This window comes from Palaemon carinicauda, chromosome 35 (genome assembly GCF_036898095.1).
Source record: "Palaemon carinicauda isolate YSFRI2023 chromosome 35, ASM3689809v2, whole genome shotgun sequence".
NCBI lineage: Eukaryota > Metazoa > Arthropoda > Malacostraca > Decapoda > Palaemonidae > Palaemon > Palaemon carinicauda.
The window spans coordinates 69,418,000-69,445,653 of record NC_090759.1 but is presented as its reverse complement, the minus strand read 5'-3'; the positions used below and the strand labels follow the sequence as shown (position 1 = coordinate 69,445,653).

The 27,654-nt window shown below is 45.3% G+C and overlaps 1 protein-coding gene, 1 non-coding gene and 1 pseudogene across 2 annotated transcripts in view; all 3 read left to right on the top strand.

The window, feature by feature from the left end:
* LOC137627848 (protein lethal(2)denticleless-like) overlaps window positions 1-27,654 on the top strand; it is a 194,281-nt gene that overhangs the window by 117,120 nt on the left and 49,507 nt on the right. The window contains exon 2 of the mRNA XM_068359262.1: window positions 25,571-25,749. Coding sequence (XP_068215363.1) covers window positions 25,689-25,749 — 61 coding nt within the window. The 5' untranslated portion in view covers window positions 25,571-25,688. The remainder of the gene's footprint in view (window positions 1-25,570; window positions 25,750-27,654) is intronic.
* Window positions 8,384-8,518, top strand: LOC137627972 (U1 spliceosomal RNA; annotated as a pseudogene).
* LOC137627956 (U1 spliceosomal RNA) lies at window positions 11,085-11,247 on the top strand. The gene has a single exon (XR_011041269.1). It is a non-coding gene; the product is annotated as a U1 spliceosomal RNA (small nuclear RNA).

Genomic DNA, 27,654 nt, shown 5'->3' with positions numbered 1-27,654 from the left:
GGGTCAGCGGTGTGAAAGTGATAATGTTTGTATGGAATGTAGGGAGTAGCCTACCTCCCAGTGGGAGAGGTTTTCTCGGCGCCGGAAGAAAAAGTCCAGACGGGATATTTCTCCTTCAAAGGTTTCTTTGAAGAAGGAAAATCCTAAGGACTCTTCTTCCGTAGCCCAAACCTCCTCCGAAGCTCCCACTCGGTCGGCCTCTCGTGAGAGGCCATCTAGCGGCAGCGGAGGCCGTACTGTTGTTGATCGATCTCGGGGTTTGGGAGAGGGAGTTGCCTCCCATAGCGAGGCAGCTCCTCCTCCTCCCCCGGGGGAGGATTTAATTATTTCTCCTGTTAATAATGATCTTTTGCAGCTTTGGGCTTCCTTGGGGCTTCAGGGTTTGCCCTCCAAGGAAGCCCTGTTTGACATGATCAGGTTGGGAGCAGCTGTCAAACAGTCACCGGAAGTAGCAGAGGTTGACCCTCTGTCTATTGTCGAGGCTGTTGTGGCAGAGGCTTCCAATGAGTGTTTAAACCCCTGCTCCTGTTGTAGCTGAAGGCTTAGCTCCCCCCTCTGAACATCCTTCGAGGGAGGATCTAAGTCCAACGGTCTCTCCTGCAGGTGATTCTCCCCCCCGGGGGAGTTCACTGACAGAGACTCCTCTTCGGAGGACTGCCGATGGTTTGCCTGCTGCTCCCAGAGGACGCATCCGACGTAAGGCTCCCCTTCCTCTTCATTGCCGAGGTCTATCTTCTCCTCACAAGGGTGTTAGGAGGCGCCTCTTCGGATCTTCATCCTCGCAGTCCCCCGCAGAGGAACCTCGTCCTTCAGCTACCGTTCCTGCTACTTCCTTGAACCTGGACCTCTCCGCAGATCGTTCGCGATCTCCTACGCCTGCCAGACCTGCTGACCTGCCTTCACCTTTCCTGGCTGCTGACGTGGTGTGGGCGCCCACACATCCCGTTTTCAAACGGGCACCGGTCCCTTCGGGGCAAAAGGGGCTTTCACACATTGTGTGTAAGTCCCTTAAGCGCCAGGTTTCCCCTGTGCGCCAACGATCGCCTGCGCGCCAACGTTCGCCTGCGCGCTAGCGCTCACCGGTTGCTGCCTCATCTCGCCAGCGCCCTCCTGATCGCCCACGAGCTCCTGCACGCCCACGATCTCCTGTTCGCCCTGCAGTTCCAGAGACTACGTGCCCACGATCTCCTGCTCGCCAACAGACCTCTGCGCGCCATCAGCCTGATACACGCCATGGACGCCCTCGGTCTCCTGCTCGTTAGCGATCTCCTGCTTGTCAGCGATCTCCTGCGCGCCAGCACTCTCCTGCTTGCCAGCGCTCTCCTGCTCGCAAGCACTCTCCTGCTCGTCAGCGCTCTCCTGCTCGCCAACGCTTGCCTGCTCGTCATCGCTCGCCTGCTCGCCCTCGATCCTCGGATCAGGGCTCCAAGGAGAAATCTTCTTCCTCTCCTGCTCGCTAGCGCTCTCCTCCACGATCGCCGACTCGCCATCAGACCTCGCCTGCTCGCCATCCCTTGCCTACGCGCCATCGCCCGCAGTCTCCATCGCGCGCCCACGCGCCCACTGCCAGAACTTCGGTTCCTGACGAGCGCCCTTCTGCGCGCCCGCGCGCTAGGGATATTCCCCCTGCACGCACGCGCCCTACGGCTTCGCCTTTACGGGCCCTTCATCATCCTGTGGCTGCACTCCATCCGAGGTCTCCGGAACGCGCACCAACGCGCCCACGCGCCCCGTCACCTACGTGCCCCGTCACCTACGCGCCCCGTCACCTACGTGCCCCGTCACCTACGTGCCCCGTCACCTACGTGCCCCGTCACCTACGCGCCCACGCGCCCCGTCACCTACGCGCCCACGCGCCCCGTCGCCTACGCGCCCACGCGCCACGACGCCTACGCTCCCACGCGCCCTGTCGCCTGTGCGCCCACGTGCTCTGACGCCTGCGCGCCCACGCGCTCTGACGCCTGCTCGCCCACGCGCTCTGACGCCTGCGCGCCCACGAGCTCCTTCTCCCGCGCGAACTCTCCTACGAGCTAACGCTCGCCTGCGCGCCCACGCGCTCTGACGCCTGCTCGCCCACGCGCTCTGACGCCTGCGCGCCCACGAGCTCCTTCTCCCGCGCGAACTCTCCTACGCGCCAACGCTCGCCTGCGCACCAACGCGCCCCCTGGCCGATGCGCCACCACTCGCCTACGAGCCATCGCTCGCCTGCGCGCCATCGCTCACCTGCGTGCCATCGCTCGCCTGCGCGCCATTGCTGGCTTGCGTGCCATCGCTTGCTCGCTCGCCCTCGCGCCCTCGTGCCCTCGCTCGCCCGCGCCCTCGCTCGCCCGCGCGCCCTCGCTCGCCCGCGCCCCCTCGCTCGCCCGCGCCCCCTCGCTCGCCCGCGCCCCCTCGCTCGCCCGCGCGCCCTCGCTCGCCCGCGCGCTCCCTCGCTCGCGCGAGCAATCGCCCCCCAAGCTAGGCAATTGCCTATCGCGCGAGCGCGATACCCAGTGTAATGCCCAGCGCGATACCCAGTGTAATGCCCAGCGCGATACCCAGTGTAATGCCCAGCGCGATACCCAGTGTAATGCCCAGCGCGATACCCAGTGTAATGCCCAGCGCGATACCCAGTGTAATGCCCAGCGCGATACCCAGTGTAATGCCCAGCGCGATACCCAGTGTAATGCCCAGCGCGATACCCAGTGTAATGCCCAGCGCGATACCCAGTGTAATGCCCAGCGCGATACCCAGTGTAATGCCCAGCGCGATACCCAGTGTAATGCCCAGCGCGATACCCAGTGTAATGCCCACACAGGATCCGGCAGTACGTGTCAGGTCATCTTCATCATATTCCCCCCCCCCCCCGTAAGCGCAGGACAGCGTGCCCAACGGAGGGAGGGAAATCTCCGGACAGGTCGAGGATCTCTTCTACAGCTTCTTCTTTTCAGGCAGACCCAGTTGTAGTTTTAACTCCTAGGGATCTTATGATCCCCTTCCCTCCTGAGGGTGTCTCTGATAGCGCTGCTGTCAGTCGGCTGCCCTGGTTTGGGCCCTTGATCAGAGCGGTTGCGCAGGCTTTCATGCCCGCTTTCTCTGAACTAGGCCTCAAATCAGCGGCTATCTCGGCCCCCCTGAAGAGGAAGAGAGGAGTGGACGACGTGGTTTCTTCTCCAAGGGCGAAACTGGTTCCCCGGAAGCCGTCGAGGAAGGCTCCTTCCCCTCCCCAGATTTTCTCTCCATCCCCCGTGGACGAGGGTTTTCCGTCTCAGGGGATTCTTGTGAGGTGAGGCGTTCTCCCATCGCACCAATGGGAGAAACCCCACCTCGCACTGAGAAGTCTCCTTGGGTAGAGGCGGAGAAGAGCTCCCATCCATCTTTGTTGGAATCCTGCATCTCTCTCAGGAGGGAGTCGAAGGACTCCAAGACGGTCCCGAAATCTTCGTCGAGGATCAGACCAGAATCAGCTAAGCCCGCGGAGAACGTCCACGAGTCCCCCCAAGAAGAGCCTTTGGGGACTGGAGAACTTGCTGCTAGTCCATCAGGAGGAGAGCCGCAAGAGTCGTAGCATGCCTTTTGGCAAGTTTTGGCTCTGATGAGGAACCTTAACGGATTTTCGGATCAGGAGATTCCTCCTCGAGAGGGCAAGGACACGGTTCTGGACTGAGTCTTTGGTACCCAAAACCCCCTAAAACCAGCGCGGCTTTTCTGTGGTCCCAGGGGGTCGAGAGTGCCAGAGATAAGGTCGAGAGCCAGCTCTCCGAGCTAGCCTCCTCCAGCCGTTTCAGCCCCGGAAACAAACTCCTCCCACCTCCTCGTGTCCATCAAAGGAGGTACTTTGAAATCATCGAGGAGTCCTGTTTAGCTCTTCCCCTCCATCACTCGGTGGAAGAGCTCTCCAGGGGAGTCCTTCTCGAGAGACTCTCCAACCGGCCAGTGTTGTTCTCGGCCTCGGAGATTCTCTGCCAGGAGAAGGTAGCGAAGTGTGCCATGCAGGCCACTTCGTGGCTGGATATCTGGCTGGGATCTCTTGGCATCCTGATACGATCTGAAGACTTGTCTAAGGAGAGTACCAGGAAGGCCTTGGAGACCTTCCTTCTTTCAGGCACTCGTACCATCGAGTTTCTGGCCCACAAAGTCTCGAACTTGTGGGCTAACACTATCCTGAAACGCCATGATATGGTGTCTGAAAGATTCAACTCGAAGGTCCCCAACACCGAGGTCAGTAAGCTCAGACATTCCTCCCTTTTGGGGAGTAGTCTGTTTGAGTCGAAAGATGTAGAGCAGGCGGCTGAGAGGTGGAGGAAGTCCAACCAGGACTCCCTCCTCCAAAGGGCTTTAACATCAAAGCCCTATAAGCCTCCAGCACCCCACCAACCTCGCCCTGCAAAGACGACAAAACCGGCAATAGCAGCAAAGGCAGCGGTGTCCAAACAGCCCTTTCCCGTCAAGGACAGGAGAGGCAAGAAGTCCTCCAGGGGAGGCAAGAATCCTAGGGGGAGTGGCCGAGGCCGCAAACGCTAGGATTGGCAGTCCCCTCCGCATGTCCACCAGTGGGGGGATGCCTCCAAAGTTGCGCAAACAGGTGGCAGCAACTCGGGGCCGATTCCTGGACTATCTCCGTAATCAGCCAAGGATATCGCGTCCCATTCAGAACATCTCTTCCTCCCCTGACAGCGAATCCAGTGTCGTTGAGCTCTCTTGCCATGGGATCGGCAAGAGGGCAAGCCCTTTGGGCAGAAGTCAAGACCATCTTGAAGAAGGACACTCTCCAAGAGGTCGTCGACGGGTCCCCAGGCTTCTACAGTCGACTCTTTCTTGTAAAGAAGGCGTCTGGAAGCAGACCCCGTTCAGCATGGAGACGGCAGACACGGTCAGACTCACAGTGAGACCGCGAGACTTCATGTGCACACTGGATCTGAAGGACGCGTACTTCCAGAGCCCAATCCATCCGTCTTCAAGGAAGTACTTAAGATTCAGCCTAGACAACAAGATCTACCAGTTCAAGGTGCTGTTCTTCGGTCTCTCCACAGCACCTCAGGTTTTCACCAGAGTGTTCACCCTAATATCTTCGTGGGCACACAAGATCGGCATCCGTCTCATCCGTTATCTGAACGACTGGCTGATCTTAGCAGACTCGGAGTCAACCCTTCTTCGACACCGAGACAAACTTCTGGGAATTTGCCAAGATCTAGGCATCATGGTAAATCTCGAGAAGTCTTATCTGCTTCCTTCCCAAAGACTGGTATATCTAGGCATGATATTGGACACCAATCTCCACAGAGCTTTCCCATCAGACGACAAGATAGCAAGGCTGAGGAAGGTCGCAAGTCCTTTCCTCAGACGAGACGAACTCCCAGCCCAATCGTGGTTACGTCTCCTCGGCCATCTCTCATCCTTGGTCCATCTAGTTCCCAACGGTCGCCTCAGAATGAGATCTCTCCAATGGCGACTCAAGTCCCGGTGGAGTCAAGGACACGATTCCCCGGACGTCTTGATCCCTATGGGTCTCGGGGAACAGACGGACCTTCAGTGGTGGGTCGCAGACGAGAACCTACAAAAGGGAGTGGATCTTCTCGTCCTCCCCCCGGATTTGTTGCTGTTCTCGGACGCCTCAAAGAAAGGGTGGGGGGCCCACGTTCTGAACCACAGGACCTCAGGCCTGTGGTCAGAATCAGAAAAGTGCCTCCATATAAATATGCTAGAAATGAAGGCCGTTTTTCTGGCCCTTCAACAATTCCAGCAGCACCTGGCGGGTCACTCTGTGGTGGTGATGAGCGACAACACCACAGTAGTGGCTTAGATCAACAAGCAGGGAGGTACCTTTTCAGAACAGCTATCCCATCTTGCAGTAGAGATACTGAGATGGACCGAACTCCACTAGATTCCACTATTGGCTCGCTTCATTCCAGGCAAGAGGAATGTGCTCGCCGACAGTCTGTGCAGAGCGTCTCAGATGGTGAGTACCGAGTGGTCTTTGGATCGTCAAGTAGCCAACAAAGTCCTGACTTTGTGGGGTTCCCCGATTGTGGATCTGTTCGCGACAGCGTTGAATTTCAAACTGCCGCTGTACTGTTCCCCAGTCCTGGACCCTAAGGCTCTCTGGCAAGATGCTTTCCAACAACGTTAGGACAACATCGACGTATACGCCTTTCCCCCGTTTTGTTTGATGAGGAGGGTACTCAACAAGACCAGACTATCGGTCAACCTCTCGATGACTCTCATAGCTCCGCTATGGCATCACGCGGAATGGTTCCCGGACCTTCTGCAACTCCTTACGGAGCCTCCGAGAGAACTCCCTCCACGACACGAGCTACTCAAACAACCACACGCCAACGTCTTTCACAAAGCCGTAGCTTCGCTTCGGCTTCATGCCTGGAGACTATCCAGCATCTCCTCGCAGAGAGAGGATTTTCGCAACAAGTTGCGGAAAGGATGTCTGGACACCTGCGAAAGTCATCCGCAGGAGTCTACCAGGCAAAGTGGAGAGTTTTCTGTGGTTGGTGTCGTGGAAGGGGTATCTCTCCACTCGATGCCACTATTCTAGTAATAGCGGAGTTCTTCGTGTATTTGCGAGAAGAAATGCGCTTTCAGTCTCGGCAATGAAAGGCTATCGCTCAGCCTTAAGTCTAGCCTTCAGGCTCAAAGGAGTGGACATTTCTTCTTCGCTAGAACTTTCTTAGTCGTACGTAGTTATGAACTTACCTGCCCTCAGTCGGAAGTGAGACTTCCTCCATGGAACGTGGTTCGAGTCCTCAGGTCTCTTAAGAGACCTCCCTACGAACCATTACGCCAGGCTTCAGATCGCCACCTGACTTGGAAGACGGTGTTCCTACTAGCTTTGGCGTCAGCCAAGCGAGTTAGCGAACTTCATGGTCTCTCGTATGACATCGCCAATTCAAGGGGATGGGGGGAGGTAACGTTCAGCTTCGTCCCTGAGTTTATTGCTAACACTCAGAATCCGGGAATGCCGGACCCTCGCTTCGACTCCTTCCGAATTTCGAGTCTTCGTTCCGTAACAGATGACCCAGACCATCTCCTACTGTGCCCAGTAAGGAGTCTGAGGCTATACCTGAAGAGAACAGCTACAGTACGTCCCCAAGTGCAGGCTTTGTTTGTCAGCACTGGGAGAACGAAGAGGAGGGTTACAAAGAACACCATCTCGGCATGGATTCAAAAGGCAATCCATATGTCCCTGAATCCTGACCCTCCTCCGTCAAGTCGCCCTAGAGCTCATGATGTCAGGGGAGTAGCTACCTCCCTGGCCTTCAAGAAAAACTTCTCAGTGACACAGGTTCTGCAAGCAGAGGTGTGGAAGCGTCAAACAACCTTCACAGCCCACTACCTGCAAGACGTGACCCACAGGAGGCTCGATACGTTCTCTATCGGCCCTGTGGTGGTTGCACAACAGCTGGTTTAAACCTCAGGCTCCTTAATGGACAAGTAACAGAGGGTTGAGGGCATTGTTACCCGGTTTTAATCTGCATGAATGAAAAGGTATGCCTGGCTCTTATTCTTTTCTTCATCCTCCCCTGTCTTGGGGAAAGCAGCATCCTGGGTTCTCTGCACAGCTGACCTCAAACCTCTGCAGGTAAACCATGTTCCCTTGTGTTCCTAGTATTAAGTTAATACTGTCGCGTCCCCATACCCTGACGAGATGGTATTGGGAGAGTCCTATCCTTAAGTTTCCATCTAAAGAACTTCAGGTCAACTTCCTAGGACGAGTCACACATATTCCTTCTCACACAACTTACGTAGGCCACAGCCCTTGCATAGCAAGGTTCTAGCGAGGTGCAGGGACTCTTTATTATTGAGTGCTGACACACTCAGATAATGAGTCCCCGGGCAAAGCCAAAAGCTAGTATGGCTGGGACTTGTTCCACCCTTCCTAATGGTTAAGTCACCCACTTTAAATAGCGTGGTTTGTATTCCAGTTACGGAACAAATGACAAATTCATAGATAATTTGTCTTTTTCCTAATTATACAAACCTTAGCTGTTTAATCAAATGCCCGCCAGCCCTGTCCCCCATGAAGTCCTACCTCTAAGCAAAAGTGGAGCTACAGCACAGGTGTGTGAGGGGGGAGGGTAGCAAACCCCCCCCCCCCCCCCCCCGCTAACTAGCGGTGGGGTAATAATCCCTTGTTAAAATTTTATGGCTCGTCCTTTCAGCTATGCGAAAGTAATTACCCACTTTGAATAGCTAAGGTTTGTATAGTTAGGAAAAATACAAATTATCTACAAATATGTCATTTTAGATTTTCAATTAGGAGTTAATCACAGTATATATGATTTGGATAAGGTTTTAGTATTTAGTATTAAAATTTATTTACTACACAAACATTTTAATGATAAACTACATGTTCTCAGCGTATCTTTGGTAGGATATATTGGGTGAGGTTTTGAAGCATACTTGGCACAGGGAACACCATGATCACAAAGGTGCACTCCTGTGTTGCTGACCCTTGCGATTGACCCAAATATGGTCAATTCGGGTGCAGAATTTTTGGTACTGGGGCCTGCGTTTGCGCTATCCTCCAACAAAGAATTGGTTATCAGATAAATTGGGTGCAAAAAGTTATAGTCGTCTTTGTCTATAGCCTTTTATCTTCTCTATATGGAGTCGCTGTTTTGTATAAACCTTCTTCATTCTCTTCTATTCTCTAAATTCTTTTTCCTACATGTCATTTGCTACTTTATCTTTCCAACTGAACTTTGACCTTCCCCTCCTCCTTCCCCCATCCACTTCCATGTTCATGACCCTTCAGCATACATGATCATCTTCATTCCACGTGGCATACCCAAAGCATTGTAGTCTTTGTTGCGGAAGTGTTTTTGACACTTTCCTTACTTTGACTGTTTCTCTACCCTCTAATATTCTCGTTTCTGATCCTGTCCCTTCTTGTAACTCCACATATCAATCGTAACATTCTCATTCTTATTTGTTGGCCAAGTTTCAGCTCCATACACCAAACATAGTCTAACTACACTTTTATAAAACCATGCTTTTACCTTTGCACAAAACCCCTTGTCATATAACATTCCCGATAATCTTCTCCAGTTCATCTAAGCACACTGTGTCTTGTGGTTAATTTCTAATTATATGGCTGCATTATGCACCACACAGGACCCAAGGTACTTGAATGTGTAAGCCCGCTTGATGTTATCCACGCCCCTTTTAACAACACTTGCTTTTCCTTCCCCTCCCATCCACAGATATTCTGTGTTTTCCTTACTTATCCTTAAACTTTGATCTTCGAAAGCAAAAGTGTATACAGTACAGTAGTTAATGATAATGCAGAAATTAAAGCCAACAAACAGTCCAAGAATAGGAAATTGATCTATGATGTATGTTATTTTTGAAAAGTATGGAAAATTTCCAATACATTTAGGTTATTGGTTAGTCAACACTTTTAAGGTCAGTTGTGTTGAAGACACTGACCTTCATTGTGAGAATTTATTGATAACATCTTAGAAAATAATACAATCAAGGGTTGGGTATTTATCAAATTCTCTCCATTCTGTTCCTTAGTAGTTTGCAGATTGGAGGAAGCAGTCGTCTAATTTCTGTATTATTTATTCCATCGTAAAATCGCATAAAATAAATCATAACCTCCTTCCAACCTCGTTAATGGAGGTAATAAAAAGTTGTTGAATGCATCCTAGAACTTCCAAATATGGACTTCCCTGATTGATTAGGGATATTTTTTTGTAATACTGAATATTTCACTGCCTAAACACTGCTGGTTATGTCACAGCTATATTGAAATGAACCAATTGGAGTTCCACCAGGCATATACCGGGTGTTATTTTTTATCCAATGAGTAACTAATCAATCCAAAATTAAGGTTTTCAAATGTCAATCTTTCTTTCTTCCCTAACCTTGCAAGTGCCCAGCTAATGATAGTTACTCATTTGGACTATTAAGTACGGCTGCATTCTGTATACAATTTATTTGATAGACTAGTACAATTTCTCCCGAGATATTTTAACAGAATTCTTAGTAATTCATAACAGAAGATTGCAATTCTCTCTTGCAATTATTTTGTTGTGTTATAGCATAATCGTTTTATGATCAGTCCTGTTTTCCACAGACCATATAGGGCCTACCTGATTCAGCGATCAGGCCCAGTATATATTTATTCAGGGTTGGGATTTAAGAAGCGTAACATAATATAGGTATTTGTGGGACTGGAACAAAGAAAATAGAAATCATGAATTGAGCATTCAAAAAAAAAAATAAAAAAAAATAAAGAAAAAAGAAATACATAAGGCATGAAGTAGTGAAGTATGAAAATGTGGTAGTGGTGGTGAACATGACCATGGTAATAGGAATTGAAATGGATAAAGCTATAGTAATCCCAACCATGTTGGACAATTTAGAAACAGGGAAAAATAAAATAGGAGCTTGAAATATAATTGTAAAGAATTTTCTTTGCAATTTATTTTTATTCATCTTTTATTTTGAGATATCGTGTGCATGGTTATTTTAGTCACCCTTTCTGTTTACTTGTTTATTTGGTGTAAAATACTCAATCCCGAGTAAAGCTTCTGACAATATACTGAACTGGACTGAACTTATGTCTCTTACATGATATATTTTAGTTACCCTCTCGTTTTCTATCATATCTATCAAGATTCTCTTCTCGTAACATCACAGCATGTAATTTCTACTATAGTAATTAGATGTTTGCATAAAATGGTCCTTATTTCCTTAAGCATCGTATTTACAATGGGATCACTGCCCTATAAGACGATCAAGCAGAAGTGATGCACCAAACAGGAAGTTCATTTTGCCCATCCTCATCTACATCTACTATGTGCAAAATGTGACAAACATTGTAAGTGCAGAATTATGCTGTTGAGCCTTAACAATACCCATGGACAGCAGAACCAGCAACACTGAGGAATGTTAGATATTGTCATTGGTTATGATAAACAGCTTAGAAGATAGAGAGAAAGAAATGTAAAATTATTTAGATATCTATTGTTGAGATAAAAATGTAGTGTTTGCTTTTAAAAGGGATTTACTACATAGATACATTAATGAGAAGCTACATATATTCAGTGAATATTACCTAGGACTCATGTGTGAGGTATTGAAGCATACTTACCTGGCACAGGGGACACCATGATCACAAAGGTGGTTCCCCCAAGGCGAGGCTCACCATTGCACTCCGGTGTTGCTGACCCTTGCGATTGACCCAAATGTGGTCAATTCGGGTGCGGAATTTTTGGTAGCGGGGGACTGCGTTCGCGCTATCCCCCAATAATCAATTGATTGACACTTGACATAAGGATTATGCTAAATTATCTTTGAAAAGTATATCACAGCGAAATGTCAAGAAATTGAAAATTGACATTCTGCACAGTAATTCCAAGAAAAGTAGTCAATGAGCTAAAATCCTACTTTAAATTTACTTCTGTAATTAAATCTAGGTCTACTATTCACAACCAACTTGTGATAATCATCACTGACTCGAATAAAAAGAATGAAAAATAGTGTTGTAGGATGTGGAAATTTTAGAAGTGCTGCTTCTGCATATAGCAATGGACAATTGTACAAGTACACTGAATAATGTTGGTTGCATATGTAAACACAATGGGGGATATTTAATGGAAAATTCTAATCCCAATGCTTTAATATGATGAACCATTTTTTATTAAACAAATTACAGAAGTACAGGGAGAATTTGAGTTCCTCGTAAATTAATCCTTTAGAGCATCACTTGGTAAGAATAGACTAAGTACCATACATTGCAATTTCGTGAACAGTACAGTTGACGATGATGATGTAGATGTCTGGGCAACTTGACCAAATGAGGGCTCTTTAGACTAAAGTCATAGCCCCAACTTTAATGGCAATCTGGAAAGTTAACTGAGATTTATTCCTTAACAAAAACCAGGTTTCCATTTGGAGCTGAAAAGTTAATTATTGATAGTAGATGAAGACTTATAACAGCAAAGGCTAGTGAGTAGAAGAGACTGTGATAGGAGTGGGGAACTGAAGACTTTTCTTGTTCTCTAAGTACTTCGATAGTGTGGATTTGACAAAAAATGAGCAATATGCAGTGTGAAAGGCTGAATGCATATGATAAAATGACTGTGGAGTTGCTGTAGAGAAGTAAGGTTCCCCTACTGTATAGGACCAGAAAAGCAGCCCTTAAAGTAAAGTAGGGATTATGATATTAGAAAAAACCGCTATAACTATAAGAAATTATTACTGTATTTTATTTAAAGAAGTTGGGGGTTCTTTTGAAGGAAGGTGATTCTTTGACTTAGATCTTCAGGGTTGAATGTGATTTTCAGATCTGACAAAATCTGGGAGGTAATATCAAGGATCATTCAGGTAAGCTTTTCTATGGAAAGTGTTTCTTGCACTTTGTAGGACTGGCCGGTGGCTGGGTGATGTTGTAGGGATGAGGATTAGGGGGAGGAAATATGGATGGGACTTGGTTTTTAGGAGCAGGTTGGGGTGTAGGCAAGGCAGAAACAGTGGAAGTATGACTGCGAGGTCTTTCGCGAGGATATAGTTTCTAGCCCACCAAGTCTCGAACTTGTGGGCTAATACCATCTTGAAACGTCGAGATGCGGTGTCTGAGAGATTCCACCAAAAGGTCCCCAGTACCGAGATCAGCAGGCTCAGACATTCTTCCATCATGGGGAAGAACTTGTTCGAGCCTAAGGATGTGGAACAGGCGGCTGAGAGGTGGAGGAAGTCCAACCAGGACTCTCTCGTACATAGAGCTTTAACATCGAAGCCCTATAAACCTCCAGCAACCCAGCAATCAAGTCCCACCAAGACCACGAAACCGGCAGCTACAGCGAAGACAACGGTTTCTAAGCCCTTTGCTGTCAAGGACAAGAAAGGCAAAAAGTCCTCCAGGGGAGGAAAGAATCCTAGAGGGAGCGGCCGAGGCCGCAAACGCTAAGATTGGCAGTCCCCCTGCATGTCCACCAGTGGGGAGATGCCTATAAGGTTGCGCAAACAGGTGGCAGCAACTCGGGGCCGATTCCTGGACGATTTCCGTAATCAGTCAAGGATATGGCGTCCCGTTCACAACATCTCTACCTCCCCTGACAGCGAATCCAGTGTCGTTGAGCTCCCTTGCCATGGGATCGGCAAGGGGGCAAGCCCTTCCGGCGGAAGTCTAGACCATGTTGAAGAAGGACGCTCTCCAAGAGGTCGTCGACGGGTCCCCAGGCTTCTTCAGTCGACTCTTTCTTGTAAAGTAGGCGTCTGGAGGCTGGAGACCAGTCATCGACCTCTCGGCTCTGAACAGGTTTGTCAAGCAGACCCCGTTCAGCATGGAGACTGCAGACACGGTCAGACTTGCAGTGAGACCGCAAGACTTCATGTGTACACTGGACCTGAAGGACGCGTACTTCCAGATCCCAGTCCATCCGTCTTCAAGGAAGTACTTAAGATTCAGCCTAGACAACAAGGTGTACCAGTTCAAGGTGCTGTGTTTCGGTCTCTCCACAGCACCACAGGTTTTCATCAGAGTGTTCACCTTAATATCGTCGTGGGCACACAGGATCGGCATCCGTCTCCTCCTTTATCTGGATGACTAGCTGATCCTAGCAGACTCGGAGTCGACCCTTCTTCAACACCGAGACAAACTTCTGGGACTTTGCCAAGATCTAGGGATCATGGTAAATCTCGAGAAGTCTTCTCTGCTTCCCACTCAAAGACTGGTATATCTAGGAATGATTAAAGACACCAATCTCCACAAAGCCTTCCCATCAGACGACTGGATAGCAAGGCTGAGGAGGGTTGCGAGTCCTTTCCTCAGACGAGAAGAGCTTCCAGCCCAATCGGGGTTACGTCTCCTCGGTCACCTCTCATCCTTGGCCCGTCTAGTTCCCAACGGTGGCCTCAGAATGAGATCTCTCCAATGGCGGCTCAAGTCCCGGTGGAATCAGGGTCTCGATTCCCCGGACGTCATGATCCCTATGGGTCCTGCGGAACAGACGGACCTTCAGTGTTGGGTGACAGACGAGAACCTACGAAGGGGAGTGGATCTTCTCGTCCTCCCCCCAGATTTGATGCTGTTTTCGGACGCCTCAAAGAAAGGGTGGGGTGCCCACATTCTGCATTACAGGACCTCAGTCCTGTGGTCAGAATCAGAAAAGTGCCTCCATATAAATCTGCTAGAAATGAAGGCCGTAGTCCTGGCCCTTCAACAGTTCCAACAATACCTGGCGGGTCACTCTGTGGTGGTGTTGAGCGACAACACCACAGTAGTGGCTTACATCAACAAGCAAGGAGATACCTTTTCAAAGCAGCTATCCCATCTCGCTGTAGAGATACTGAGATGGACCGAAGTCCACTCGATTCCACTATCAGCTCACTTCATTCCAGGCAAGAGGAATGTGCTCGCCGACAGTCTGAGCAGAGCGTCTCTGATAGTGAGTACCGAGTGGTCTTTGGATCATCTAGTAGCCAACAAAGTCCTGACTTTGTGGGGTTCCCCGACTGTGGATCTGTTCGCTACAGTGCTAAACTTCAAGCTCCCGATATACTGCTCCCCAGTCCCGGATCCCAAGGCACTCTGGTATGATGCCTTCCAACAACGGAGGGACAACATCGACGTGTACGCCTTTCCCCCGTTCTGTCTGATGAGGAGGGTGCTCAACAAGACCAGAATATCGGTCAATCTCTCAATGACCCTTATAGCTCCGCTATGGCATCACGTTGAATGGTTTCCAGACCTTCTGCAACTCCTAACGGAAGGCTGGGCAATCTTTAATGTAATGTAATGTAACTTCCGAGAGAACTCCCTCCACCACACGAGCTACTCAAACAGCCACAGGCCAACATCTTTCACAAAGCCGTAGCTTCGCTACGACTTCACGCCTGGAGACTATCCAGCATCTCCTCGCTGAGAGAGGATTTTTGCAACAAGTTGCGAATAGGATGTCTGGACACCTGCGAAAGTCATCCGCAGGAGTCTACCAGGCGAAGTGGAGAGTTTTCTGTGGTTGGTGTCGTGGAAGGGGTATCTCTCCACTCGATGCCACTGTTCCAGCAATAGTGGAGTTCTTTGTGTATTTGCGGGAAGAAATGCACCTTTCAGTCTCAGCAGTGAAAGCCTATCGCTCAGCCTTAAGTCTAGCCTTCAGGCTCAAAGGAGTGGACATTTCTTCCTCGCTGGAACTTTCCCTACTCATACGAAGTTATGAACTTACCTGCCCTCAGTCGGAAGTGAGACCTCCTCCATGGAACGTGGTTCGAGTTCTCAGGTCTCTTAAGAGACCTCCCTACGAACCATTACGCCAGGCTTCAGATCGCCACCTAACTTGGAAGACGGTGTTCCTACTAGCTTTGGCCTCGGCGAAGCGAGTCAGTGAACTTCATGGTCTCTCGTATGACATCGCCCATTCAAGGGGATGGGGGGAGGTAACGTTCAGATTCGTCCCCAAGTTTGTTGCTAAGACTCAGAATCCGGGAGTGCCGGACCCTTGGTTCGACTCTTTCCAGATTTCGAGTCTTCGTTCTGTAACAGATGACCCAGTCCATCTCTTACTGTGTCCAGTAAGGAGTCTGAGGCTACATCTCAAAAGAACGGCTGCAGTTCGTCCTCAAGTGCAGGCATTGTTTGTGAGCACTGGGAGAACAAAGAGGAGGGTTACCAAGAATACCATCTCGGCATGGATTTGTAGGGTGATCCATCTGTCCCTGAATCCTGACCCTCCTCCATCACGTCGCCCTAGAGCACATGATGTCAGGGGCGTAGCTACGTCCCTGGCCTTCAAGAAGAACTTTTCAGTGACGCAGGTTCTACAAGCAGGGGTGTGGAAGCATCAGACGACCTTCACAGCCCACTACCTGCAAGACGTGACCCACAGAAGGCTCGATACGTTCTCTATCGGCCCTGTGGTGGCTGCACAACAGCTGGTTTAAAACCTCAGGCTCCTTAATGGACAAGTAGCAGAAGGTTGAGGGCATTGTTACCCGGTCTTAGTCTGCATGAATGAAAAGGTTTGTCTGGCCCTTATTCTTTTCTTCATCCTCCCCTCTCTTGGGGAAAGCAGCATCCTGGGTTCTCTGCACAGCTGACCTCGAACCACTGCAGGTAAACCATATTTCCACGTGTTCCTAGTATTAAGCTAATACTGTCACGTCCCCATACCCTGACGAGGTGGTATTGGGAGAGTCCTAGCCTAAAGTTTACATCTAAAGGACTACAGGTCAACTTCCTAGGACGAGTCACACTTCATACCTTCACACACAGCTTACATAGGCCCAGCCCTTGCACAGCAAGGTTCTAGCGAGGTGCAGGGACTCCTTATTGTTGAGTGCTGACACACTCAGATACTGAGTCCCCGGGCAAAGCCAAAAGCCAGTACTGGCTGGGACTTAACACCCTTCCTAAGGGGTGAGTCACCCATATTAAATAGCGTGGTTTGTATTCCAGTTACGGAACAAATGACAAATTCGTAGGTAGTTTGTATTTTTCCTAACTATACAAACCTTAGCTATTTAATCAAAACTTGCCCGCCAGTCCTATCCCCCGGGAAGTCCTACCTCTAAGCAAAGTGAGCTCAAGCACAGGTGTGTGTGGTGGGGGGGAGGTAGCAAGCTACCCTCCCTACCCCCACGCTAACTAGCGGTGAGGTAGTAAACCCTCGTTAAAATTCTAATGGCTTGTCATTTCAGCTACGCCGAAAGTAATTACCCATTTTAAATTGCTAAGGTTTATATTGTTAGGAAAAATACAAATTACCTTCGAATTTGTCATGGTTGATATCTAATGAAGAGCCATCAAATTACATTTGAGCATATCGAATCTCTCTCGGCTTGTTATTTATTAGTTGGCCTGCCAGAGACTGGTTTCTGTTGATACTAATGTAGGATACTCACCATCTTTATTCAAAGCGTTCAATTCCCTATAATCATTGCAGTCTTACAGAACCTCTTTCTTAACTGCAACAATTGGGGCAGTCCAAGGTAATCACTTTCCAGGATAATCACCTAATTTCTTCTCTACTTCACATCGGAAATGAATGAGGACCCTACACTATAGGACAGGACCCCAACCTAATAGGGGATTGGTCCCCTGTCTTAATACTAAAGGAAAATCAGTCAATTCTATCCAGTGACTTACCTCCAATTATTACCACATCATAATTCGTAACAATGTCATTTAATTACATTTTCATGTTCAGGTAAGCAGTGTATCAAAGCATGCCTCATTAAATCCCGAGTGTGTTGGTGTATTCAAGCTGGAGTCGTGACTCCAAAGGTGCCATCATTGGCAAATTCGAACACTTCTAATACGCATCCTGAATCAACACCCAAAACAATTCTATCACTTACATTAATCACAGTTACATGTATGGTGTTCCTTTTAATTTCTCCTGCACTCTTCAACTTCACATTTGACAATTTTTCATGGCTATTACATACACTATCATTCCCCAAGGTAAGGGTCAGGTAGGGGAGATAGATATACTTTTCAATACCTTTTGTGACTCAACTTCCCCATTTTCTGGTAGACTAATGCAGTTAGCCCACTCACTTGTGTGTCCCCTCCTGAATAGGCACTTAACATTTATTTCACTCACCCCCTTAATAGGAAGCTCGTGCCCATTGGATAATACTTTAGTGGAATCTCCTTCACTTGCCATAATAGTTATTTTTTGGGGGGGTTTATTACCTAGCCCAAAATTACATCTCATTCCCAGTATACCCCTAAGCACTACGAAAAGAAGTCCTGCACAAAATTCTACGATCTGATCCCACCAGGAACAGCTTATGTTTATGTGATGATTCCCTGGCTGGTCGAGGGCAGTTGGTGCTTCAGGCTGTGGTGGGCTTGAAGTTCTTCCCTGCTCCAGTTTCTAAATCTAGACACTTGCCACTGTATCTATTATGGCTTGTGTTACCTTATCTTTGATGTTCACATTCAATGCCAGTGCCCTGAATTGCCATCCAGGGTCATGGGACGAGCTCACAATCAAACTCACGAAACCATCACACCCCTTTTGTCTTTTCCACTAGAACCAAATGGGTGGGACCAGGGTTTCTTGGGCAAGTACCTCTTATCGGGCCTGGGATCTTTGCTGCCGTGTTAAATGGTTCTGCTGCAAGGCAAGGAAGCATGGCTATTTCCCTTCGCACTTTGCCCTGATTGCTGCTGCCCTCTCATCCATGGTAAATGGTCAAGGGAGTGGGTGGGGTAGCTCTAACGCCTTGACCCACCTTGTCTTTTGCAATCAGAAGGGAGATGACCATAGGCCTGATATGAGTAGCAGTGGGACTCATGGGCAGGACACTTCGCTCGCGGATGCCCCACACTTTCACACTGCCAAACATGAAATCCTCCCTTTTATTGACCACAACCTGTTCCCTGGATTGTGGGTTGCCTCCTAATTTCTTATTCTTGTCCTAAATGCTAATATTTGGTCTTGGTTCTTAACAGCATATCCAGAGCTGCTCTCTTTTTTCAGGCTATTTGTAGTGGCCTGTTAATCACCTTTGGGGAGATTGGCACTCTTAGTTGCAAGGATATTGCAAGATCTATATGTATGGGTCACAAAGCCCCAGGTTAGGCATTTTTCTCTAGTCGTCGCCGAAGTATTTCATTATAGTTTCTGAAACAGGGCTAACCTGTCATTTCCATTCAGGATGCTATTACCAATAACCTCAAGAACTGTATTGTTTTAATTGTTCATGCCACCCATGCATGATAACTTCAAAGTCTATTAAGAAAATTTCAAACAACTGAAATCCTCTGGGATGGCGTCTGAGCAAAGATCTGGCAGTAGTTTTAGACTTCTGGAAGCGTTGTAAACGTTATAGGTGCTGTGTGAGCAAAGATCTGGCAGTAGTTTTAGACTTCTGGGAGCGTTGTAAACGTTATAGGTGGCGTCTGAGCAAAGATCTGGCAGTAGTTTTAGACTTCTGGAAGCGTTGTAAACGTTATAGGTGGCGTCTGAGCAAAGATCTGGCAGTAGTTTTAGACTTCTGGAAGCGTTGTAAACGTTATAGGTGGCGTCTGAGCAAAGATCTGGCAGTAGTTTTAGACTTCTGGAAGCGTTGTAAACGTTATAGGTGGCGTCTGAGCAAAGATCTGGCAGTAGTTTTAGACTTCTGGAAGCGTTGTAAACGTTATAGGTGGCGTCTGAGCAAAGATCTGGCAGTAGTTTTAGACTTCTGGAAGCGTTGTAAACGTTATAGGTGGCGTCTGAGCAAAGATCTGGCAGTAGTTTTAGTCTTCTGGAAGCGTTGTAAACGTTATAGGTGGCGTCTGAGCAAAGATCTGGCAGTAGTTTTAGACTTCTGGAAGCGTTGTAAACGTTATAGGTGGCGTCTGAGCAAAGATCTGGCAGTAGTTTTAGTCTTCTGGAAGCGTTGTAAACGTTATAGGTGCTGTGTGAGCAAAGATCTGGCAGTAGTTTTAGACTTCTGGGAGCGTTGTAAACGTTATAGGTGGCGTCTGAGCAAAGATCTGGCAGTAGTTTTAGACTTCTGGAAGCGTTGTAAACGTTATAGGTGGCGTCTGAGCAAAGATCTGGCAGTAGTTTTAGTCTTCTGGAAGCGTTGTAAACGTTATAGGTGGCGTCTGAGCAAAGATCTGGCAGTAGTTTTAGACTTCTGGAAGCGTTGTAAACGTTATAGGTGGCGTCTGAGCAAAGATCTGGCAGTAGTTTTAGTCTTCTGGAAGCGTTGTAAACGTTATAGGTGCTGTGTGAGCAAAGATCTGGCAGTAGTTTTAGACTTCTGGAAGCGTTGTAAACGTTATAGGTGGCGTCTGAGCAAAGATCTGGCAGTAGTTTTAGACTTCTGGAAGCGTTGTAAACGTTATAGGTGGCGTCTGAGCAAAGATCTGGCAGTAGTTTTAGTCTTCTGGAAGCGTTGTAAACGTTATAGGTGGCGTCTGAGCAAAGATCTGGCAGTAGTTTTAGACTTCTGGAAGCGTTGTAAACGTTATAGGTGGCGTCTGAGCAAAGATCTGGCAGTAGTTTTAGTCTTCTGGAAGCGTTGTAAACGTTATAGGTGCTGTGTGAGCAAAGATCTGGCAGTAGTTTTAGACTTCTGGGAGCGTTGTAAACGTTATAGGTGGCGTCTGAGCAAAGATCTGGCAGTAGTTTTAGACTTCTGGAAGCGTTGTAAACGTTATAGGTGGCGTCTGAGCAAAGATCTGGCAGTAGTTTTAGACTTCTGGAAGCGTTGTAAACGTTATAGGTGGCGTCTGAGCAAAGATCTGGCAGTAGTTTTAGTCTTCTGGAAGCGTTGTAAACGTTATAGGTGGCGTCTGAGCAAAGATCTGGCAGTAGTGTTAGTCTTCTGGAAGCGTTGTAAACGTTATAGGTGGCGTCTGAGCAAAGATCTGGCAGTAGTTTTAGACTTCTGGAAGCCTTGTAAACGTTATAGGTGGCGTCTGAGCAAAGATCTGGCAGTAGTTTTAGTCTTCTGGAAGCGTTGTAAACGTTATAGGTGCTGTGTGAGCAAAGATCTGGCAGTAGTTTTAGACTTCTGGGAGCGTTGTAAACGTTATATGTGGCGTCTGAGTAAAGATCTGGCAGTAGTTTTAGACTTCTGGAAGCGTTGTAAACGTTATAGGTGGCGTCTGAGCAAAGATCTGGCAGTAGTTTTAGACTTCTGGAAGCGTTGTAAACGTTATAGGTGGCGTCTGAGCAAAGATCTGGCAGTAGTTTTAGTCTTCTGGAAGCGTTGTAAACGTTATAGGTGGCGTCTGAGCAAAGATCTGGCAGTAGTTTTAGTCTTCTGGAAGCGTTGTAAACGTTATAGGTGGCGTCTGAGCAAAGATCTGGCAGTAGTTTTAGACTTCTGGAAGCGTTGTAAACGTTATAGGTGGCGTCTGAGCAAAGATCTGGCAGTAGTTTTAGACTTCTGGAAGCGTTGTAAACGTTATAGGTGGCGTCTGAGCAAAGATCTGGCAGTAGTTTTAGTCTTCTGGAAGCGTTGTAAACGTTATAGGTGGCGTCTGAGCAAAGATCTGGCAGTAGTGTTAGTCTTCTGGAAGCGTTGTAAACGTTATAGGTGGCGTCTGAGCAAAGATCTGGCAGTAGTTTTAGACTTCTGGAAGCGTTGTAAACGTTATAGGTGCTGTGTGAGCAAAGATCTGGCAGTAGTTTTAGACTTCTGGAAGCGTTTTAAACGTTATAGGTGGCGTCTGAGCAAAGATCTGGCAGTAGTTTTAGTCTTCTGGAAGCATTTTAAACGTTATAGGTGGCGTCTGAGCAAAGATCTGGCAGTAGTTTTAGTCTTCTGGAAGCATTTTAAAAGTTATAGGTTCTTTCTGAGCAAAGATATGGCAGTAATTTTAGTCTTCTAGAAGCGTAAACGTTATAGATGCCGTCTGAGCAAAGATCTGGCAGTAATTTTAGTCTTCCGGAAGCATTTTAAACATTATAGATGATGTCTGACTAAAGATCTGGCAGTAATTTTTGTCTTCCGGAAGCATTTTAAACATTATAGATGCTGTCTGATTAAAGATCTGGCAGTAATTTTAGTCTCCTAGAAGCGGTTTAAAAGTTATAGATGCTGTCTGAAGAAAGATCACAGTAATTTTGAATTGTCTGGAAGCGTTTTAAACTGTGTTTTATCGCCTTATATTGTTTTTTTTTTAATTTCAATAGGTATTTTACGATTTTATCGATGGTCCTTGACAGTTTCTCCATTGGCTTTTGATAAATCTTTGAGTCCCATTACCAGATCATAATGTTCAGTTATGCTATCTCAGTTTTTTATATTCCATCTTTCGTCCCTCCGTGTTAGCTCCATTTTATTCTTGTTTTTTATATGTGATTTTCCAGCATTTGTTTAATTACTGGTATGCTTCGTTTACATTGTTTCTATCTTTTCGAAGATGTTTATATTTTCTACCTTATTTTCTCATATATATTTTCGAACGTTTCCTTTGTTGTCATTTTATCTTTATTTTTGTCCTATTTGGTTCCTTCCTCTAGTAATGGAGCCACATACACCCCCTATCACAATGGGCCCTCATGCATTGCTCCTCCTGTACCCCTAGTAGTTCGGCTAATTCCAGGTTCCTCGTTGTTCTCTCCAGAACACCTGGTTCCCGGTTCCTAATTGCTCACTCCGCAAAATAAGTTTGCGGGCACTCTATCACTTTGTAGATTATTATTATTATTATTATTATTATTATTATTATTATTATTATTATTATTATTATTATTATTAAATGCAAAGATACAACCCTAGTTGGAAAATCAGGATGCTATAAGCCCAGGGGCCCCAGCATGGAAAATAGCCCAGTAAGGAAAGGAAATAAGGAAAAATAAAATATTTTAAGAATAGTAACAGTATTAATATAAAATATTCCCATTTAAGCTATAAAATCTTTAACAAAACAAGAGGAAGAGAAACTAGATAGAATAGTGTGCCCAAGTGTACTCTCAAGCAAGAGAACTCTAACCCAAGACAGTGTAAGACCATGATACAGAGGCTGTGGCACTACCCAAAGCTTCTAAGCTTATTCTTATAATTGTAATTAAGCTTATTTTACCTGTTCCCTAAATGAATTAATGATGAAATTCCCAATCTTTACTTTTATCCCATTCTATCTTGAAATCGGATAGGTTTTGCCAACTTATTGTGGTGATTTCGGACTTCTTAAATTCTTCTTTCAAAGGCATTGTCCTACTTATAAATGCGACCGGATCCCTGCTAGGATTCTGCATCGTACCTGTACTTATGTCTAGTTTCATTAAGTGTCCTAATTTTAGGCACGGCAATAAATGTTCAGTAGACCTCGCCAATTTCATTCTTGACTGTCCAGACCTCAGCGAGGAGAGAAGGAAAATAATAGAATTACAGTAGCCGTACGAAGAAGATAATAGGAAACGTGCTGTTTAAGAAAGAAGGAATAGAGAAAACAAAATATATCTATCAGATGTGAAAAAAGAGAAGAAAATAAAAGAATTAGAATAAAGAAGGAAACCAAGCAGGTGCCGATGGAAAGGCGAATCCCTCCGCCCAACAACTGAACTGAACTGAACCGAGTATGTCTGTGATTGTGGGCACACTGCTTAGAAGAAGCGGGGTAGCTGCAAAGCGCTGTAATCTGCAGAAAATTTATTATCATTATTTACTTCCTACACCGACAGTGCTGCTTACTTACTTTTACATATAACTTTATAGTGAGTGTTTCTAAATTCCCTAAATCGGTGCCATTACTTCAAAAATCATCTGCCTCTCAACACAACACACAAAGCCTATCTTTATCATTCGTTTCTACAATTTTCTTTTGATTCTATCTTGCTTGCTTGCTTGCAGATTGTCCAGTCTACATAGACTGAACACGGGCTCTTGCGTTGGCAGCTCGTGGTTAATTCTATCATATTCAACCTTGATTTCATAACTATTACTGCTTCCTTAGTGATAAGTTCTCCTATTTAATCTCTTCTGTCATTACTATTCTCAAACTTCAGTTTGGTCATCTATGCTTTCTTTTCTTCTTTTTTTTTTATTTCATTTGCTTCTCTACTTTATATTTCTTTTTTTTTTTAGTTATTGCTCTTTATACTTTATTACATCTTCAATTATAATATAGTAATTTTTGCTTATTTCTATAATACGTTTTCCCCAACATTTCACACATGGTTCCCTTATTTGGTTTTCCACTATCTCCTTAACTAGTCGTTTATCATCTGATGTTATGATTTTATGAAAAAGCATCACCTTATTCTATTAACTGGCCATATCCCTGTTTTTGCCATTAACCCATAATAAAGTGTGGTAGCAACATGTTCGAACATTCCTTTCATAATTTTGTACTGTATACCCTCTAGTTCTTTCATTTCTTTTTCATTTATTACACCCCATGTCTCAGTACTTGCAAACATCGTAGATCTTTATTCTCACAAGCAATGCTACTGTTTCCATACTTCCTAATTTCTTGCACCATGTATTCCATTTTTGCTTAAAAAAACTCGGGATGTGAAAGAAGGGAGAAAGGGAAATGCAGGAAAAAAAAATAAAAGAAAGGGGCAGACCCTCATGCGATGTTAATTTTTTGTGTAAATATTTTTTCTTCCCTGTTACGCATGCTAAGGCCATGGTTTTTTTCTTTTCTGAATACCATTCTCTTAAGTATTTATGTACCTTATCTGTTTTTATCCTTTCATTTATAACCACCCCATTCAAATTCTTTAGTTCTTCTGAACTGGGACAGTTGCTTATATCCCTTTATACTTTGTATTTATATTTGCTAATCAAAATTATATCATTTACATAAATCAGGGCTTATATTCTTATGTTTTAAATCAGGGTTATCGTCTTCTAACTTATAGAATTAACTTTGTCCGTGACAATTGAACATAATTTTGGTCCAAAAACTGTTCCCTCCTATCCTTGTTTCTTCTGTATATCCAAAAAGAACTTTTGATAATTGCTTAGCTTTGTTATTCAATTTATATATCATATTAGCATCGTCTTTCAATCTTTCAAGTAATGTTTATCTATACACTTTACTGTATCCCCAAACCATATGTATGTTGAGGCTCCCACGAAATGATTATAATTTATAACTTTATTTCTGTGTGATAAGGTGATCTGCTATCCCACCACACTAAAATCTACTAATCTTGTCATTAATTTTATCCTTAATTTTCATTAACTTTAATTTTTCAAATTTTTTTTTTACTAATTCTATATCTATTATCTATATCTAATATTCTATCTTTAGACTTTCCCACTGATAATATTTCTAGTTCATCTCATTCATCAGGTATTTCAATTCTCTTCAATTTCACTTATAATTTCTCTCATGCTATTCTTCATGTCTTGGCCCATTTTGTCATTTTATTGCTAATTTCCTGTCTGTCTGGCGTATTCTTATTTTTTTTCAGGGATAGTATTGCAGCAGCTACCTCTTGTTGAGTTTTCTTCGTTACTGCACACTTTTCTGTTTTACTTTTTTCCCATTACCTACACGAAAGCCAATTCATTTTGTCAGCTTGTTTCTCCACTTCTGTAATACTCTTTTCAAACTTAAATTGGTTGGTATCATAATGTACACATTCTTTTTTAATATCAACATATTCTATTGTTACTCAATCTCTATTTCTGATGGCAGTCATAGGATTTGTCTTCTTCACCCAAGGGGTTAACTACTGCCCTGTAATTGTTCAGTGGCTACTTTCCTCTTGGTAAGGGTAGAAGAGACTCTTGTAGCTATGGTAAGCAGCTCTTCTAGGAGAAGGACATTCTAAAATCAAACCATTGTTCTCTAGGCTTGGGTAGTGCCCATAGCCTCTGTACCATGATCTTTCAGTCTTGGGTTAGAGTTCTCTTGCTTGAGGGTATACTCAGACACACCATTTTATCTAGTTTCTTTTCCTCTTGTTCTGTTATAGTTTATATAGGAAATATTCATCTTAATGATGTAACTGTTCTTAAAATATTTTATTTTTCCTTGTTTCCTTTCCTCACTGGGCTATTTTACCTGTTGGGGCCTCTGGGCTTATAGCGTCCTGCTTTTCCAACTGGGGTTGTAGCTTAGCATTTAATAATAATAATAATAATAATAATAATAATAATAATAATAATAATAATAATAATAATAATCTATTATTTATTTTGTACATTGTAGATCAAAACAACCCGAAAATTCAAGAAGAGGAGTTTGTTTCTCTGCGCAGAATCGCAGACTTCCCGGGAAGTTCGGGAACTACATATAGTTTTGTTGGTACTTTTTCTGGTGACACGAGATGAGGATTAAAGCCAGAAGTCACGTTATTTATGAACTTTTCGACAGAGATATTGATTTACGTAAGTAGAATATGGTTGAATACGGGAATTTTACACCGATCATATTTTCTTTGTGTTGAAGTGTGTTGAAATAAGGCTGCTAAGCTAAACTTAAGGGTAGACGAGATTCTTGTTTGGTTGTGGCCAGTTTAGCAGAGTTGTGCTACAACTGTGCCCTTATTTGTCAATATCTCTGTCCCTGATGATAGGCCGTTATGAAATTTATCGGGCCTTGTCGTATATTGAGATGCTTATTCTGGCAATTTGTTTGAAGCCTACGGCAAAGTAACTCGTTACCCATTACTCTTACATCGGTTTCATTGTATATTATTACATCTCAATGTATCCTAGTATTCCAACTACTTTAAATACTACGGTTTATATAGGAGATATTTATGTTAATGTTACTGTTCTTAAGATATTTTATTTGTCCGTGTTTCCTTTCCTCACTGTGCTATTTTCCTTGTTGGGGCCCTTGAGCTTATAGCATTCTGCTTTTCCAACTAGGGTTGTAGCTTGGCAATTAATAATAATAGTATAATAGTATGTGCTGAGACCACGGGATGCGTTTAATCCATATAGCATGGCAGGAACTATTAACCTAGTTCATTTTAATAAAAAAAAAGTTGCCAGGGACAGTAGTCAGTCAGAGTACCGGTGTGACGTTCTGAACGATCCCCCGGTCTCAGAATTCTCCTTGACAGTGTATAATGGTTCTTTTCCGCCATTAGCTCGCTTCGCTCGGATGAAAATAAAACATCAAGCTCGTATGTACTGGCAAGCGGTAATGTTGAGCTGCGCACGCTAACATTACAGGAAAATAGAACATCAACCTCGTATGCACTGGCAAACGGTAATGTTCGTGCATGCGCAGATTATCAAGGAGAATTCTGAGACTGGGGGATCGTTCAGCCCGTCACACCGGTATTGAAGTAATGGTTAATCTTTAGTTCACACATTCGCTGGTGAACGTTGAATCCTCGACTTCTCCTTAACCCAACCTTGGATGCCCGATCTTTACTTAGTTGAGCAAACCCCGGATTTACTTTACCGCTGTATATTTTGGACGTCATTGATAATTGGAAACAAGTATTTTTTAAGTGTTATGGACCTGTTGAACTTGTAGCGAAGCCATTTTGGAAGTAAACACAGGGTCAATTTAATCTTAGGTGTAGAGTAAGGCTTTGGCAGACTAAATAGGTGTCGTAGTAGTCTCCCACTAGATAAAGATGCATCTCCTAGTTTAGGTTAGGTTGTGCCCTTGTTTGTTTCCCTATCGAAATGTATTTTTTTCAATGATAACTCTTAGGATTTTGAAATATCCATAATTTAAAAAATATGTAATTCTCCCAGCCATTTCCATCAAAATCATTCAAAGTGCCTTTAACCCTTTTACCCCCGGGGTATTTGGAAATTTCCAACCCTTAACCCCTAGGGGGTTATTTTTTTCTCAGCACATTTTGCAGTATATTTTTTTTGAATTGCTCTAACAGCCTTAATTTTTGTCATAGAGAAGTCAGGTTGGTCTCATTCTCTTGGAAAATGCCTGAATTTTCTCAAAAAAATATCATAAAATATGAAAAACTAATTTTTATAGCATTTTTTTTGCAAGGACGTACCGGTACGTCCATGGGGGTAAAGGGATGGCTTTTGTGAAACGTACCAGTACGTCCTTTGGGGGTAAAAGGATTAAATACATCAGGAACCCTTATTTATCCATTAGGAATATTTTATTGTATTACAGTGATTATTTATACAAAATCCTCACCTCCCCTGTGTTAAGCAGACTTAGGGTTGTGTTCGTATCCATAGCATATCCGTGCATCTCTGAACGGTGCTTGGGAAAAGCTATGATGCGCTGAAATATGTAACTGCATGAAAGTCTTTTAAGAGCTCAGGGTGATAGGAGGATAGATGTGAGAGAGG